The sequence below is a fragment of the Uloborus diversus genome, chromosome 4, assembly GCF_026930045.1.
Source record: "Uloborus diversus isolate 005 chromosome 4, Udiv.v.3.1, whole genome shotgun sequence".
NCBI classification, from domain to species: domain Eukaryota; kingdom Metazoa; phylum Arthropoda; class Arachnida; order Araneae; family Uloboridae; genus Uloborus; species Uloborus diversus.
Window position 1 is genome coordinate 3,698,945 of NC_072734.1, and position 19,836 is coordinate 3,718,780.

A 19,836-nucleotide genomic window follows, 5' to 3' on the forward strand; every position below is an offset into this window, starting at 1 on the left:
CTTTAATTTTATAACCAAGTTGTATTATTCTTTTATATATTTTGAAATTAACTAATTGCTTTTTTTCTTTTTTTTTTCTTGCATTTCAAAGTTGTTTGTTACAAAAGCAATCTAAGATTTTTTTTTTCGTTACATACTGAAATCATTTGAAATAAAGTTAACTTGTGTACTTAAGTAAATATCTTTATTTTTTTATTGTTAAAATGCTGTATTCATTCATTAAAACCTATGTTCTTGATTAAAGAAAAGCTCCCTATGAATGGATGTCAAATGGTTTCATCAGTTTTGCATAAATATGTCAATTAGTTATATAAGAATAACTACATTACTTCTATTCTTTCACTATTACTTGTTATTCTTGCAACAATTATTATACTGTTTGAAAACTTAATTCAAAATAATTTCAATTACTTTTTAGTTCTATCATAAATACACATATGTTTTTAAGAGTAATTTTAATAGTTTCTTAAAATTCTTATGCTAAGTGGGTTCTGGAAGTAAAGTATTTGTTTGTTTTTTTTTTTTTTTTCTATAATCTTTCCGTGTATAAAAATTTAATATACTGTTTTGTAGGTTCCCCCCCCCTCCCCGAAAAAATTGTCTTTTTTTTAAAAAACCATTTTATTAAAAGAGTAGCATCTTTTTAAAAAATATCTTTAGTTTAACAACTTTACACAACTTAAAACGTTTAAAATACTGCATTTTATACAAACATACAATGGATTTCAAGTAGAGCAAAGAAAGAAAACCATTCTCATTGGTAATATAAATCAGGGAAATTTGGTGAACTTAATCAGGGAAATCAGGGAAAAGTCACGGAACTTTTTTTCACAGTTTCTGTTGCCACCCTGCATCAGCCAAATGCTACGGCGTGTAGCTTAGGTATAGTTTAGATTAGAACTTAGGACAGCAAAACTGCTTCCAAGTCAAGGAAGATTACAATTAGAGCTCATTTTCCTGACATCAACTATTAGAATATATGGGGGAGGTTTGTATTAGAATAAATAGATATTGCCAAAAAGTAATATCATAAAATTGGTCCTTCAAATTGGAGAGCTCCTACTGGTTAGCGCAGTTTGAAAGTGTAAACAGTTTCAGCTCTTCAAGCAGAAATTCATAGATTAACATAAAAAGAATAAAAGGGCAGTGAGAATGAAATGGTCTTTTATATTAAACTAGTGGTACCCGCACGGCTTTGCCCATAATAGAAAAATTAAAAGCTCTTTTGGTTCACCTGTATATTTACAAATAATGTATGGTGAACTTTCTCGAAAATTGGCTTGTACCCATGTTACGGTTCCACGTTATGATAACTTCGTATCTCGCCAATTGGCTTGTGCCCAAGTTACAGTTCCACATTATGATAATTTCGTAATTTACTCATCCATCTTATGATATTTTTGTTCTTAAAATTGGAATAGAAAAAGAAACACATCGAATTTTTGAAAAATCGCTTCGAGGTGCACACCCCTATGCTACAAACTAACTTTGCCAAATTTCATGAAAATCGGTCGAATGGTCTAGGCGCTATGCGCGTCACAGAGATCCAGACATCCAGAGATCCTCCGGACATCCAGACAGAGAGACTTTCAGCTTTATTATTAGTAAAGATAAAGATAGAATTAGAGATGAAATTTCCTGTGAGGATCAGATGGTTGAGGTTTCTGTGGACATTGAGCAATGGTAGACAGCAAAGAATAAATCCACATATTGATAGGCAGACATAGCTATTTTCATTACACATTACAGGAAGATGCTACATAATGCTGGTAAGTGATAAATCAGCTGTTTAAAGAACATAAATAAAAAAACTAAAAAAAAAAGAAAAGAAAAATTAATTTGAATTTTGACATCCTGAATTCAAATTATGTTTTTCGCAATCACGAGTGTGTGTGTATGTAGGCGTGTGTGTTTGTGTGTGGGGGGCATGTGTGTTTGTTTATAGGGGTATGTGTGTGTAGGCATGTGTGTTTGTGTCTGTGTGCTGGCATAAGTGTGTGGGTAGTTGTGTATATGAATGTGTGTGTGGGGGGGGGTATGTGTATGTGTGTGTAGGCATATGTGTTTGTGTCTGTGTGCAGGCATGAATGTGTGGGTAGTTGTGTGTATGTGTGCGTGCGTGTGTAGTTGTGTATGTATGCACATGTGTGTAGGACATGGATGCAACCTGGAGACTGTTTTCGCTAGAGAAGCAGCATCATGAGGAGCCGGTCGACGGTGGTGCTGCAGAGGGTGCTGGCGGGAAAATAAATTTATAGGACGCAAAAAACAGTCAAGTGAGAACAATAAGCAATCGTGACTGCTCAAAAAAAAAAAAAAACAGGGGAAGGTGTACAAAATAGAAGTAGTACAATCACTTTCTCTGTGACTTGACTCTGCAGATGAAAATAACAACAAATAAAATTTCAAAAGAGAAATGCTCTCAAAGTTTTAAAAAAGAGAGAGAAAAAAATGATGTTATTTGACAATTAATTAGCATGTTTATTGTTTAATTTGAGATAAAGTGTTTATGAAGACTGCATTATTTTGGTAAGAAATATAGCAGGTGCCAATGTACATAAATATTACATAGCTGCCTTTTGAGTCAAAGTGTTTAAGAACAAATTTTAATACAGTAGGCTCTTTATTTAACGACTTTCAAGGGACCACAAAAAATCATCTTTAAGTAGAAAGTGTCCTTAAGTAAAATTCTTTTAACACTACAGTGGACCATCTGGGACCGTGAAAAGTCGTTGTTAAGTAGAGAAAGTCATTAAATAGAGGGTTGTTAAACAGAGAGCCAACTGTACTTATTAGAGATCATTCTTTTTTTCCCACTTCTCTTCAAAAAAAGAAAAAAAAAGTTTTTAAATCAATGTAAGTATACTTTCAAAGCTTATTACATTTTGTACAATAAAAACAATATTTCAGTTTTTTTTAATGACAAAGTTTGTTGAATAAATTTAAACAAACCTCGCATTTTTCTAAACATGAAGACACATAATTTTCCAGTATGCTCATTTCTTTGTCATAAGTTTCAGCTTCTTGCATGACATTTTTGGCTTTTTCTCCAGTAACAGCTTGTATAACTTTATGTTTGTCCTTATTGGTTTTGCTTGAAGTAATAATAAACCTCCCTATTTCTAAGGTTTTACTGACATGGCTAAGGAAAAAACAATGTATCAATATCAGTCATTTCTATAAAAAATCACAATATAAAAGTTAAACTTTTTTCGGGGGAAAAAAACACACACACACACACACGCACAACATCATTATGCTAAAGGATTTTTTTTTTTTCAGTTTCAAAAAACGGAAATCTTTCTAAAACATTGAAATCAGGGTTTGAAAATATCATGATATTTTCCAAAATATCAAAAATATCCGATATTTTAATATATATTGGATATTTTAATATGTATCCGATATTTTGATACATATCTGATGTTTTCAATCAGCATAAACAAAAGTCTTCAAAATAGTAAATGCACCCTAAAATCACTCTCTATTATTGCAATATGTAGACTTAAAATTAATGTCTCTTTCATTATTTATATTTAATATTTCATTTCACATTTTTATCAATTTTCATGGAGTTAATTTAGCATTAGCTATTTTACTCATTTTTCTTCTGTTAGCTATTTTTACAGTTAAATTATTCAGAAATAAAAATATGCATTAGTCGGTGCAGAGTCATAAGACATTTATTTTTTTTCTGACCAACGTTTAATATTTAACTAGGCACTTTTGATACAAATTAAAGTTGTTACATTAATACTAATAATTTTATGAGTATAAAATAAAAAGGAATATTATATTACTTTGTTATATTAATGATGTAGTATTAATACATCATAAAAATATATTACATAACTTTTTGATTATTTTTAATAATAAATGAACAATATTAGTATGATTAATACAATTTTGATACTGAAAATACCATAGTTGATAAAATAATGATATTTTTAAAATAAATATCGGATACAGATCGTAATATATATCATGATATATATTGACTGATATATATCGGTGAACCCTGATTGAAATTTCAAATAAGTGAAACTTACGTTCCATAGCATGGTTCAATAGATTTTACATTAGAACTTTCTTTCCCAATGGAAATACAGCGAACTACTTTTTGACATTCCTGGAATTAAAGTAAAAAATAAACAAGACATTATAATAATCTTTATTTGAATTTGTAAATTACAATAACCGTGCAGATCATGAACATTTAAAAAATAGTAATACAGATTCATAGATGCTTGAGCCTCATTGAACTATTTTTAGGAGAAAAAGAAATCAAGATATCTAAACTTTGGAGAGAAAAAAGCTTTAACTCAAAAAATTTATTTATTTATTTATTTTTTTTTTTTTTTAAACCAAGCATCAGACAGGTTTGGGGAACATGTAGGTACTGTAGGTCTTTTGTTTTAGTTAGCTCTTAACAATCTCACAGTTTCTAGATCAGTAACCAACTTTGTTTTCTATCAGAAATCCCATGTATTTGCCTTTGCTTTAATGTGGGAACAGACTTGTTCTAACTATCTTGAGACTTGCAAATTTTTCACATTGATTTCCCAACACCCTGATCGAAGAATTCCTTCTTACTCTTCCAAGATCCTGATAAGTAAAATCCACAGAGTTCCTACTCAATTTCAGAAATAAAATGAAGGAGTTTTGACAGAGTAAAATAAGATTTTGAAGGAGTACTAATTAGTGATGTGCCGGATCATTAAAAAAGTAGATCTGCGGATACGGATCCGGATCATTAGTGTCAAGATCCGCGGATATGGATACGGATCTCAAAAATTTTTTTTTCCCCAATTCAACTAGCCAAGTGTAAAATTTGTTACGGAAGGTATTCCCTACAGAATAATGGCAGTTTCTTCAAAAAATGTCAACTGCGGCAAAAATATAATCAAGACTATGATTTACTCTAGAAATCTCCATTAAAATTGAGGCAGAGTTGGAAGGAATGGGCCAGTGCTGTATTACTGCTTAGATGGAATATGAAAAATTATTTCTGGCTTACTCGGTAGATGTAGGATACAGGAACAAGAGTGTAAAGCTGCTACTTGACAAGCTAGAAACAATTTTTCGCATTTTATTTTCAGCATAAATGCAGCGCTGACCCATTCCACCCAACTTTCTCCGCCCGACGGAATAACAGAGCCGGGAATACAAACAGTAAATAGAGAATTTAGTCTCACTTTTTTTGAAGGGTGCAGAGAAAAACCAAAATAAAGAATAACAGAAACCCCAAATCAATAACAAAAACTAAACTTAGAGTAAAAATTAAAAAAACAAAACATGTCTCAGAGAGTCGATTTCATATTAAGATGAATTTCGCGGGTCAGATTACACATTTGTTAACAAATATGAACTGACAGCAGGTAAAAATTTTAAATAATTGAGCTCTTGCTCCTTACCTTCCGGCTATGAAATCGCTACCAATTACGTGTATAAAGGCTTAGAATTGCATTTAAAATTTACTTTACAAGATTATAGCTCCTACTGTATATAAGTTTCAAATAAATGTCAAATGCAGAAAACTTCGTTCTTTCAATTAGGGCCAACATAAAGTAGGCATAAGGGTAAATTTTTACTACCATATTTGTGAAAAACGTTAAGTCGGTTTTTAATTAATATCTCTGGTAATTAAAGTTCTACAAAATCGAAGCCAAGATAAAAACACTTTCGATCAAGTCACCTTTTGAATTAAAAATGAATTATCAAAATCAGTTCATCTGTTTAGGAGTTATGACGCCACAAAAAGACACAATGATACACACTTTCAAAACTTATTTCCCCTTCCTTTTTGCAACGGGGGGGGGGGGGGGGGGATACAAAATTGGCTTCTGAAATGATACCTTATAACTTACATAGGGAATAAAACCTAATTTAAACGGAATTTAAGTCTTTTGTTCAAAAATTTAAAAATTTTTAGAATAGAAATGATCCGTTTAAGATCCGTCAAAAGAGTAACGGATACGGATCTTTATTTTCCCTCGGATATCCGCGGATACGGATAAGGATATCCGGAACATCACTAGTACTAATGGGCTGGCATTAAATGATGTCGCACTTTTTTTATTTGATCCCCTTCCCTTATTATCACAAAGTGTCATACTTCACCTAACTCCTCTTCTTGTCACATGTCATACTTTTTATAAACATAATTTTACATTAACTGCGTGATGTCACTTTTTGTCACCCTCTCTCTTCTTCCTTGTTACAATTTCATGAACCCGTCTCCCCCGAAAGGCTTGACATCACTAGCGGATGACCTTTTTTCCAATATCATAACAGAGATTTACTAAACAATTGTTTTTTTAACACAATCACTTAATGTAGTACATCTACTTTTATGTATTTTTAAATACTTAAATAATAATTAGATAACATGTCTTCTGCTGCTGAGAGTGTGGTGGAAGGAAAAACAATAACCATAAAACTTTGAAAAATAGCCAAGTACAATTTAAGCATGTTTTACTTCACTTATTAAATGTCTTAGTCATCTAATAATAGTTTCACCTTCAACTTTTATGACTTAACTATGATCAGTTTGTAAAACACATCTTTATGAAAATAGGAAAAAAATAAATGTATGAAATCACTACATTAAAATCGCCCTTGTGGTGACGAAGAAAGTTGTTGATCAAAGTATTTTATGTTACTGTCATAGAGGAAGATTACGTAGTCTTGAATTAAAAAAGGAATTTTGAAGGAGTAAACACGAAAATGAAGGAGTTTGAAGGGCCCTTCAAAAAAATTTCCTAAATGAAGGAGTATTGGAGGAGTTTTGAATTACCGTACAACCCCTGAATCCATTATTGATTCCAGTGTAAAATACTTTAAGTTACAGGGCCAAAATGATCTGGAATCATTAGTTCTTTTCATTACATTAACAAGAACTAATATTGTTTTTTTTTTATAACTGACCCTGATTGCCTATCTCGTATTAAAATCTACCTCTCACAGGTCAGAACACATATAAAAGTAAAAAAATATTAAATTTTTTTTAGATAACATAAGAAAACATGGAAAAGGAAAAACAATCAAAACTACCAAAATTTGCTCGTCACAAAATAGAGAAAAAATTGAAAAGCCGTTAAAAGTATTTCTTAAGTACTAAAATGAATCAAAAGTATTTTATTTGTTGACAAACTGATATTGGCAACAGAATTTTTTAAAATCATTGAGCTTTTCTGCTCTTGTGTGCGAACAACTAAATCATTACCAATCACTTGAATAGAGCAGGGCTCCAGAGTCAGAGGGAAAATGACCTATTCCAAGAATTTTAGAGTTTCTAACTCCGACTTCACAAACACAGAGTTGCGAACTTTGAGAGAAAATGAACCCTCTACTCCCGACTCCGGCTCTTTTACCCCAAAATCTGTCTGCATCAAACTCCACAGCCTTGCAATAAAGACTAAGAATTGTATTTAAAATCTGCTGAAAGTAATAATAATCCATGTTCTATATAACTTGGAAGTTACAAACAAATTCTATGAGGCACATAAAAAGTTGTTCTTTTGAATGTTGCTAATATTTTAAACTAGTGATACCTGCACGGCTTTGCCTGTAATAGAAAATCAAAAGGTCATTTGGTTTGCCTGTATATTTTACAAATAATGGATGGCTATGTTCATTCGCTCTTCCCATGTTACAGTTCCACGTCATGATAATTTCGTAATTTACTCGTCCATCTTATGATAATTTTGCTCTGGAAAATGTTCTTAAAATTGAAATAGCAAAAGAACAAAATCGAAATTTTCGAAAAATAGCTTCGAGGTGCACACCCCCATGCTACAAAACTAACTTTGTACCAAATTTCATGAAAATCGGCCGAACGGTCTAGGTGCTATGCGCGTCACAGAGATCCGGACAGAAATCCATACAGACTTTCAGCTTTATTATTAGTAGAGATGAGACATATGAGTATATTTTCACTACCAAAATAACAAAAATTTCTCAATTTTGCAGTTTTTAATCAACATCTATAGTAGCTAAGGTGTTATGAAGATGAAATCTCGCTAAGAACACACACAATCAAGTCACCTTTTGAATAAAAAATATTATCAAAATCGGTTTATCCATTTAGCAGCTATGGAGCCACAGACAAGCATATAGACAGAAACATCTAACTTATAACCCTCTTCTTTGCTGGTTGCGAATAAAAAAAAGTCAGGGGCCCCGAGAGTATATGTCAGCTTAGGCAGAAACTAAGAGCCTGACCTTTAGAGGGGTCCTGTCTCAGAATTGAAGAAATGCAGAGAGTAAAATCAGCATAATTAGAAGGGGCCCGGGAACAAAACCAACATTGGGCCACAATTTAGGAGAAAAAGCCTAACCTTGGCTCTCAGTGGCCCTGAATAAAAATCCTAACAAAACTATGAAGGAATACTTACTTTGAAAAGGGATGATTTATATACTGGAAAGTCTGTTAAATTTGACACAGGAAGAAGCAATTTCTTAACAGGTAGATTGTGCTTGATGAGTTCATTTACATTATCTTCCACTCTTTTCAGTTGGTCATCAGATACAGGATGCTAAAGTGTTAAAGAAACAAATAATGTTGTTAGTAACTGTTTGTACAATCAACTCAGACTTGCACCAAACCTAAATCTCTGGGAGGGTAAAAATACTCATTTAAGCAAATGAAATTCCATATGTTACTGAATGATTGAAAAATAAAATAAAATATGTGCATGGATATATAACCACATATATTGAGAAGATACATTAACCATTATTTTAAATATATATATACTTAAAAATGGTTGCAATCCTGTTCACAGAAGCAGCATGAGGCTGTGACATGGGTCGTAGAGTCTTGGGAAAGACTACAGACTATTTCTTATTGGGTGGAGAAAAAACCTTAAGTTTTTAAAGAAAAAAATCTTCAGCAAATGAAGAGTTGCACTATATCTTCTTGGACATAATCCACAGACGGCACATACATACTGCATCGCAGAACGCAGACTGTTGATTTTTTTTTCTCTTTTTCCTGGGACTATTGCAAATTGTAAAAGTGTTTCACTGCCCCCAATTTTCCAAATCATCAGTCAAAAATTGCTGAATAAGAAAAAGTTTTAATTAGGTCACAGTAACCTCCATGGGCGCCCATGTGCAAAATTGTAAGGGGGAGCTCAGATATTTTAACCATGGTTTAGCAGGATATTTTCCCCATGGAAGCAGATTTCACGACAGATTAGAGTCATAAAAATTTGACATTTTTAATCACTTATTCATTAATGGCTGGAGAAGAAATGTTTTTACATTTTTGCAAAGAAAAAAGTACTAAAGCAAGGAAGTTCTAATTTCTAAGGGGGGCTCGAGCTCCCCCTTGCCCCCTATATGGGCGCCCTTGGTAACCTCCCATCTGGTCACACGTGGGTTAACTATATTACACTCATAATTTGATTTAACCACCCTGCAGCTGAGCATAAGTTAAATACAAGGGCAAATAAAAGACTTTTGCGTCTATTTTTTATTCGCCAAAAACAGGTACATACAGGTATTTACAAATATATGCAATGTACTACGTACCTTACATTATTTCTCCACATTGTCGCCACACCAGTTCAGACATTTGTCCTATTGCAGCACTAAGTTAGAGATCCCCCTGTGGTAAATTCTTCTGGCTGCCTGTGGAACCACCGTCGGACTGTGTTACAGGCTTCTTATTCACACGTCAATATCCGTCCTGCCAGAAACTTCTTCAGGGGAACGAAAACGTGAAGATCACTAGAGCAAGGTCTGGACTGAAAGTGCATTTCCCTCTGAATTGCTATGGGGGGGGGGGGCTCCCTTGCTCCATAAAAAAAAGATAATACTTCGCTGCTCATAAGCTGTGGAGGTCTGAAGAACAACCGTCATCTTAAATGAATGATAGCGGCTCCGCTCTTGAGAGTAAAAATAAGATACGGCTGTTACGGTTCAAGAAACTGTCACTGCTGCGAATGTATATGTTTGCTTTGTATCCACAGCTGTATTTTGGCTAAAAAATAGGAGCAAAGACTTTTTGATTTGCCCTCGTAGACAACATATCTTGTTAAATGGATGACATATCTTGCCAAGCACTTTGCGAGGCTAATCATCTATCAATGAAGGATATGATAATCTTTGTTATTTAAAATGTTGTTCAATAATTAAAAGCCTACAGTAGATCAAAAATCAAAGGTAATTGGGGCTCACGTCACCTTGGATTACTGAAAACTCACATCTTCTGAAAAATTCTTAGCAATTATAATTTTGTACTACTTGGACAGCATAAGGACTTGCACCTTTTACATAACCGTGCAATAAAAGGATGTTTTGTCTTCACAAAAAATTTATCATTCGAATTTTATTATAAACTGTTATTTTAATTACTACTAAATGAGTTTTGATTCGTTTTTTTTTTTTTTTCATTACAGTTAAACAGATTTTTGTGTGTAAACATGTAGACAACTATAAAAATGAATTTTGATTTCGCCCCGAATCTATTCTAATAAGTTTTGTCGAGAATGTATTTAAGTACCTCATATTACACAAAAACGATTAGTCATTAAAGGTTAAAATTTTAATGTGACTTGAACACAGAGCCGGATTTAGGGGAGAGCATGCGGGGCTACTGTCCCGGGGCCTCCACAACAAAGGGGCCCCCATAATAAAAATTTTACATAATATCCTAACCTTCACGGGTCGAAAATATCGGATATATATATCAAAGTATCGGATATTTTCGAAAGTATGATTATCTTTTGAACCCTGACTAGGGGCCTCTACTCCTTCGTTGCCCCAGGGCCTCCACACTTCCAAATTCGGCCTTGATTGAATGGCTTCAAGTTGTGCACTTCCCTAGTTGATAACAACCAGATAATCTAAAAGAGCTGTATATTTGTTCTTTGTGTCAAAACAGTTTTGATTTTAAATCTTTTTTTATATCAAAGTAGCTGCATTGCCCGGCTTTGCACGGTCTACCTCGAAAATAAAAGTTCTGTCAAGTGACACATGTTCAACAATCAGGCTTCAATTAGAGAAAAAATTATTGTGAATTTCCTGTCAGAGTAATCATTCTTAAAGAAAGAAAACATTAAATCAAAAATTCCCAAATAAATTAAACGCATCACCTAAAATCCAAAAGGAAAAAAGAAAAATCGCCAAATAATAATCAAAAGGAAAAATTTTTATCTCAAAACAAAAACAAAATTTTATTTAGTCAGGAATTAGTCAGTGGAGAAAATACTTGGCAACCTGCTGAATCGTTTTCATGCTAATTTAAAATGAGATCACTAAATTTTCATGATAAAATTTCTATTCAACTAGGCTTAATGATGCTTTTTAATTTTTTCCAGGTGATTTTACAGACTTTTTTTTTTGCAATTCGAAGGAAAGGAATGAACCTTATGGGTATTTTTGCGTGCTTTCGAATGGCGCCAAAATCGAACTGATTGGATAATTATTTGGGTAGAAAGAGTCATTTAATGCCATTTTCGAGCTTTAAAATTAAAATTCGAACGGTTTGGTACTTTTTTGGGGTTTGAACCCCCCCCCCCCCCAACCAAGTTCTTTTTCGGATGCCCAAGAACCTCCCTACCAAATCTGGTGGAGATCCGACGTTAATAGTGGATTTGTACAGGGAACATACACACACGCACAAATATAAATAATCTCTGTTTTATTTATATACATTTCAGTAAAACCCCTTCTAACGGACACCCCTCTTATGCAGACAATTTTTAATTCCCCGATTTCAAAGCAAATAACATTATTAAAACCCTATCCTGCGGACACTCCTCTATTGTGGACAAAAAAATTTGTCCCATTAGTGTTCACATTTAATGGATTTTAAAATATTATGTTCTAAGTGTCTATTAACCATTTCAAATAGTCAATGAATATTTCAAACCACTTGGCAAATTTTGTTTAAATTGCCCTCTCAACACCATCATTGATGCTCAATACACTTTTTTACTACTCTATTGCATGTAGTAAAGAGGTTTTGCAATAGCAAAATATTTCCATTTTCAGATTTCAGGCCGAGGACTGCTGATGGCCTTTGAAAAAAGTGAGAAAGGTGACAAATTCAAAACAAAGGTGACTAAAAGGTGACAAAAAAGTAACGAAAAGGTGACCAAAAGCAATTTGTTAAGAACTCAAAAAACAGAAAAGGATTATCCCTTTTTAATGACTTTTACCAAAATAGCCCTATATGCTTTTTGTAAAGATTTCTACAGTTTCACTTTCAATATATGTTTTAATTTTTTCCATTTTCATAGTTTCTTCTTCACAATCCTTTGGCGGTGTATTTCAATATTTTATTGTTCATTGCAGTTCTTTTTTGTCTTTGACATTGGTAGTTTCATCAAAGCTCAAAGTATAATAGGATAAACATGCTTCTTTTAACATACATTCCCGAAAATAAGGAGCAAGTCCATCTGTAGAAGGGATAGAAAGACTTGGTTCTGCTCATAGGGTGCAATTGCAAGCGATAAAAAAAATTCCCTGATTTCCCGGTAGCATAGCTATTTTTCTTAAACAACAACAAGGGGGGGGGGGGGCATATTTAAGGCTATTTTTTACTTAATTTCACTGCTAAAGCTATCATTCAGATACTTTTCAAAGATTTAATTATTTATAAAAAAAAATCCTAAGACGCATTTCGAGAAAGGTGACAAAAGTTGCAAAAGGTGACTAAAAGTAACCAAATTTTCAAAAGGTGACTAAAAGTAACCAAATTTTCAAAAGGTGATTAAAGGTGAGAAAGGTGACTGACCCCTTGACCTGAGATTTTAATGCAAATTATTCTTGAACTGTTAAAAATAGACGATGAAACATGAGTAAAGTACCTCAAATCAAACGGAACCTCACACTTTTGAGACTCGGCTGCAAGGGCGCCCATATAGGGGGGCTCGAGCCCCCCCCCCCCCACTTGGAAATTAGAATTTCCTTACTTTTAGTACTATTTTCTTGGCCTAAATATAGAAATATTTCTTCTCGAGTCATTAATGAATAAATAATTAAAAATGTCAAATTTTAATGACTCTAATCTGTCCTGAAATCTGCCTCAATGGGGAAAATATCTTGCTAAACCATGGTTAAAATATCTGAGCCCCCCCCCCTTACAATTTTGCATATGAGTGCCCATGCTCGACTGTACATTATAAATACTAATAAAGGTGATTTATTTACTTTTTCTATGATTGATTTATTTCATAGTTCAACGTAACAATAAAGTTATTTTTTAAAATAATTAACATTAAAGCATGAAAGGTATTTTGCAAAACAAATAAAACAATGGAAAATATTACCTTACTAGAAAAAGTTAGTTTCATAGCTCTGGAACTAGCAAAAGCAGAAAGTGGGCAAACATAGGGTAGTTCCTTTTTTAATGAAGAATTAAGCAAATGGATAGCAGTATGATTCTGGGAAGCAGCTAATCGACTTGCCTGTATTTTGAAAAGAAGAAAAAAGAAACTAGCAATTTGAAACTTTAAAAAAATATATACATAAATAAATGAAAAATTCAAAACATAAAATGGACAGGGTTCGCACTCACTTGCAGAAATGAAATTCCCCTGACTTTTCTAGGTTTTTAAAAAGGAATGGGGTCGTTTCCAAAATTTTAAAAGTATTTTTTTTCTGAAAGAGCATGCTTAAAAACATGGGATCTGACCATTTTTTAAATAATTTACTTAAGTTTAATATTTTTAAAAAATTACTTAAATCGTTGTTCTTTTATTTGTTACGCTTCTGTCGTGTGACATCACAAATGATGAACTGTCATTCAATGTTGCCACTCACAGAACAAAATATTTAATTCACATCTTTACTCACATATATTGGCAACGATATGGTTGATAGAAGGCGCAGAGCGCAATTTTAATTCGCTGCTTGATTATCATAACGTGGAAACGTAGTAGAAAGATGCGCCAAATTGCATCATTTGTGACGTCATAAAGACCACGCCTTATTTGAGAAATCGGACAGTTAAAAAAATTAACTAAACAAAAACTGTTGGGAAAATAAAAGTATTTTCTGGGTCCATGTATTTTTTTTTTTTTGCTCATTCTATCCATTTCAATGACTAAAAGTAGTACTTTTAACTGAAGGAAACGACCCCATTCCTTGAAATTCCAGATTTGATTTTTTAGCCTGTGATTTTCTATATGATTCTAAAACTCATGATTTCCTTAGAAATACAAGTAAAAACAAAAAAAAAAAATATATATATATATATATATATTATATATATATATAGAAGTGTTTTAGTATCAGATCTGCAATATGCATTCTTTGGATAAGTACTCATGTCATGTGAGAATACTTATATTACTTCTGATTTAAACATAATGGCTAAATAATATAATTTATTGCAGCAGTCGAGGAGGGCAAAAGATAATTTTTTTTGAAGGTCTATTTTTTGCATTTTCCAGGTTTTTGACAAAACTAATGATTTTTCCAGACTTTTTTGATCTAAATAATTTTCTCTGACTATTCCAGGCTCTCCCTGACCCATAGCAAACCTGAGAATGAATTAAGTAGAATAAATCTATTTTTTTACTCTGATTGCATAAAAGCAAAAGAATTGTTTTATCGATCCAGCTTCACACAATAAAGGACCAACAAAATGCACGAACTCTGTTGAATCACATAACTTTTTAGGCAAATCTTTATGAATCAAATGCATGAAGGTTTACTGCTTTCAGCTCTGTTATGGCTATTCCAAACCAATGATCCAAAACAAAGGTGAAGCCACACAATAATGAACTTCACAAGAGGAGTTGCATCTCGATTGGCGACTCTTGCTGATGTGCTACATTAATTTTAGCAACCAGTGTGAAGGCAATCTCAGCTTATATGAAAAGTTTACTGCCATACAACTATTCAATAGTGATGATTCTAAACAAAGGTGAAACTGCAATCTCTGGAGGCCATAATAAGTTGTTTGGTGTTTGCTTGCTGTAGCTTTAACATGAACATGATATTTAAATTATTGCATGAAGAATCCAATTTCCCAGTAACAGTAGACTCTTGATTAACTCGGATCAGATTATTCAGGTAGTGAATTATTTAAGAAGCCCTCAAAAAATGTTACTAAATTATTTAGAACAAGAAGAAGATAACACACTTGCTGAAAAAATGCTAAGAAATTTATGGAGAAGTACAGTGGATTCCCTCTATCTGAACACTCTGATATTCTGAACACATTTTGATGATCCCGGCAAAACTCCTTAGACTTAACATAGGCTGACCTCTCTGTACTCTGAACACCCTATAATATGAACACCCTAGTACCATGAACACTATTTTCAATCCCCTTCAATTATTACCTCTTTATATATACTGAACATGTTCACAATTGGTACTCGGGAATTCCTAAGAATCTAATTGGAAAGCCTAAAATACATTACAGGTTTTATCATTGATTGAATGGCATTAAAGAGGAAATGGATAGAGGAGGAAGAAAAATTATTTTCCTGGATATTACTGCATCACATGAAATCATTCAGCTGAGCAATATGAGCCTGATATTTCTGCCACGGAACTATGAGGGCTGTTTGAAAACCTATTCGTAGAAAATTGCAGCCTATGTAGTCAACTATGGGAAAACATGCTCTCTGAGCTCATTACTGCTGTTCTGCCACATACCACTTAGGAAAGATGTTAGATACCGAAACAAATAAAAGTTGCTGCGAGCGAGGTGGGGTAAGACCAGAGGATGTTCAAAAACATCCCAGCCAAAGACCTTTAAGAGTCCTCATGGTCGTCTACACAGGCAGCAACTTTGTACGAATAGGCATACAAAAACCTTTACCACGCTATGACCACGCTATGCTTGGAAAATCACGGAAGGAATGTCAAAAAATAGCGTAAGGGTGGTAGATTTTTGTATAAATAAATTTCTTTGCTCTATCTGTACTCATTCTTTTTTTATTTCAAAACGGACCTTACTTTAAAAACACGCCTCGTATATTTCAAGAATCCAACCATTGTATCAAGTTGTTTTCAAGACCCTTAAAGTATGATTACCTTTAAGCAAAATGCGGCTAAGAACCCGAAAACATTTTCACTTGGATGATAGCACATACTTCGCATGAGAATACACAATGCAAAAACAGATTTAAAATATCTTTTTTTTTTCAGGTATTGTACCGATAACTGTGTTGTAAGTTTTATTATTGAATGTTACGTTAAACTATTTTAAACTAAAAATTAAGCAAATAAATGCAAGAGTTCCGATCCTACCCAGTTGAATTTAACATTGCACTCAAGCCATCAATCCAAAATTCAACACCTCTGCATCAGTTACTGGTATAGCTCACCGGAGCGTACCGGTACACAGTACTGTGCCACAGTACCTTACTGTGTACCGGTACCACAGTATAGTGTAAAGTACTGTGGTTCAGTACTTTACACCAGAAAGTACTGAACATAGTCCATTAACGCAATAGAATACATATACATGCATTATCCAGTCTCCCTCTATTATGAACACCCCCATAATTTGAACACTTTTTTTTTAATCCCATGAGTGGTTCAGAATAGAGAGATAACAAAAGGCAGAAACAAACAATTATAATTTCATTTTCCCAAAACAATAAAGTAAACTTAGTTTATATCATCTAGTAGCAAATTTAGATAAGCATTAAGAAGTCTCATGTTTTAAAAAAATAATTTCATATAATTCAATATTAATTGAGGCTCTATTCAGGGCTAGAAAAACCTTTAAAATTTTACATACCCTGCCGAACATGTTTGTCTAAAAGATACATGTCCGAATTTTTACATGCCCAGTTTTCCTTATTGTATATCAATAAAAGCATTTGAATTTGTCGTACAGCATTAATCAGACGAATTATTTTTATAGAAATCATTAAAAAAAACTTTTGAATAAACTGTACATAATAAGTCGTTAAATGTAACAAAATTTAAGTTATATAACGGGAAGGATAGCTTACAGGCAAACCAAACAGTAAACCATATTAGCAGTAGGGCTTAAAATAAATTTTGAGCTCCAAGTAAGGATACGATAATTTTTCAATAAAATACGAAATAACAAAGTTTCAGCAAAAAATATTTGATCAAAAAATTACATGTCCGGCCGGGCATGTAAGGGTTTAAGATTCAAGCCCAATCGGAATTTTTACATGCCCTGGGCATGTCGGGCAGTATAATTTTCGAGCCCTGGCCCTATTATACAATTTTACATGATATCATTCTTCAAAAATGTTCAATCAAAATTTGCATGAATGGATATTTACTCATCCAGTCCAAGGCATTTCCAACCATTCCCATTAATTGGGAGTCTTCTGTAGTTGTTTTAGTCACTTATATTGGTTTACTTATGGCAAAACAAAAGGAATTAATCAATTTTCAACATAATAGCAAATGCTTCAATACCGAAATATTACCTCATTCACTTGTAAATTTACTAATTGCATCGGCATTACGCTTCCGTTTTCAACAAATCCTCTGTGGAAAACATAGTCTTGAAACTTAAATGTATTATTCACTTTAAATACAAAGTCCTGAAAAAGATCACAAAGCTTGATGAGCACGATACCTCACAGCTAAATGTAACGAACAACACTTAAAATATGCACAGGCAGAATAATTTATAATATTTATTTATATTTTACTAGCTGGGTTGCCCGGCTTTGCCCGGTCTACTTTGAAAATAAAAATTGTGTCAAGTGACTTATATTTAACAATCAGGCATAAATTTAAAAAAAAAAACATCATGCAAAATTTCCCCTCCAAACAATGACGTCAGATATTAAAATACTTTTAAGAAATTAAAATAAAATGAGAAAGATGGACTTAAAAAGCGTAACCATGGAAACACAAAACAAGTTTAAGAATTGAAAATGAGAAAGATGGAAATAAACAATGGATTCAAAATGGGTTACTGCGGAAACACAAAATAAAATAGCTAAAAACTTGAATAGAGAACAGATTTTTGAACTTCACTTAATTCGCTTGTAACTTTTTTTTAATGGAGATAGAGGGTTAAACTTTTGACCATAGGTCGAGTTAGATCCAGAGTAAAAAAAGCAGCTCTTTAAAATGATGTCAAAAAAAAAAAAAACTGTGGGACAATTCCTTTACTTTTTATTGATAAATTTATTGAAGAAAGTAGTGCCTAAATTTCAGTTATGCCTAAAAAAATTCGAGCTAAAAACGCAAACTCCCGCCACAATTAAGTTAGAACATTGAAACAAATTGCGTAGAACATGGAAAATTCTACCCTTTCCAACGATATGTAATTTTAACATGTGCAAGTATTTTTTCACCCCCATATTCAGGAATTTATGTGGAAATTGGGCCTAAATAGGAATAAAAAAAGAACTATTCATCGAATTGTTTTCAAACTGGTCTGCAAACCTTCTCAGGATTTAAAGGAACAAACTGTGAAAATTTCAGCGAAATCGGCCTGGTAGATCTCGAGTTTTGCGAGTTCAAACACACAGACGCATTCTGGAGACTGCATTTTATACTATGAAGAGATATTACTTCTTTTTTCTTAAATTTCACTTCTTAGAATTATGATATTTTCTTTAGCATATGTTAATGTCCTTAATTTTTAAAGCCGAATGTTGGGGAAAAAAATTTTAATTTTATCTATGAGTCAAATCACAGCACTTCAAAAAAATGTATTCCCTAAATTTTGATAAGTTGTTAATGATGAGCAAGTATTTTGTTTTAGTAGTAAAGTGTACAAATGTAAGAAAAACAAACTATAGAGCTAAACTACAAAAAAAGATTTTCCACGATATAAAATTTTGAATATGAATAGTAAAAAATGTAGAATTAAATGAACTACTAAGTAAGAACAATTTTTATGCAATACTCTTCAAATGCATCCAATTTTAGACTATTCTAACTGTAAAATAATTTACTTTTTAATTATTGCTAAACAAAAAATATTTTTATAGATAAATAAAGTATTAAAATAAAAAAGGAGACAATTCAACTAAGCATTTTTATTAAAAATAAAATCACTTGCAACATGTTCTTTCGGAGGACAGGAGAGAGGAATTTAATGCTTAGCTGTCAACCAAATCTATCAATGAATTACTTCAATTTGTCAACATTAAGTCTACAGCAAAAAGTAACCTAATTATTTTTGTAACTATTTTTTTGAATGAAAATAAAAAAAAGAGGAAAAATATAAAAATCTACTAAGAATTTAATTTTGGCACTAAAAAATACGTTTTAGGGCTATTGGTTTTGTTAGAGAGATTTGAATTTCTTCTGTAGAAGCTGATACTATAAACTTTTCGATTGTTCAAAGAATTATCTTAAAACAATCAAATCAACTAGCTTGTTCTACATGTTTTATATTCTAAGCATTTCCCAATCAAGTTTGTTGGTAAATGGGGGGGGGGGGGGGGTAATGGGACAGGCTGATCAACACAGATCTCATCTCACAGCCCCTTTTCTTTTTTGATTTTTCAATATTTATGAAACAACTTAATATGGGTCATTCTCCAGAAAATGTAACTTTTGAACACAAATATCATAATTTTTTGTTTTCTTTTTTTTCCATTCTTACATGACCATAAACAATGGCCAGCTAAGTTTCAATTATTTTACTCATAAACAAAAAAATAAAATAATGCCTTGCTCACGGAAATAAAAAAAAAGAAAAAAACTTTTAATATTAAAAAATCGAAGCCAATGTAATATCAAAGTAGTAATTTTGTTAATTGTGCATACATTCAGCTATTTTAATGATTAGTGGGAATATAACATTAAGCTCTCTTAATTAAAGTATGACTTAATTAGTAGTTTCAAATGTATGTTTAATTTGAGGATATACTGGCAATTTATAATTTTCGTAGAATGCCTATTACAGTC

At 32.5% G+C, this 19,836-nt stretch overlaps 1 protein-coding gene across 1 annotated transcript in view; it reads right to left on the minus strand.

The window, feature by feature from the left end:
* The window catches only part of LOC129219768 (alanine--tRNA ligase, cytoplasmic-like), a 116,168-nt gene that overhangs the window by 25,733 nt on the left and 70,599 nt on the right, over positions 1–19,836 (minus strand). Inside the window, exons 16-20 of the mRNA XM_054854065.1 lie at positions 17,388–17,504; positions 13,284–13,421; positions 8,397–8,537; positions 4,050–4,129; positions 2,945–3,142 (exon numbers count right to left, since the gene is read on the minus strand). Coding sequence (XP_054710040.1) covers positions 2,945–3,142; positions 4,050–4,129; positions 8,397–8,537; positions 13,284–13,421; positions 17,388–17,504 — 674 coding nt within the window. The remainder of the gene's footprint in view (positions 1–2,944; positions 3,143–4,049; positions 4,130–8,396; positions 8,538–13,283; positions 13,422–17,387; positions 17,505–19,836) is intronic.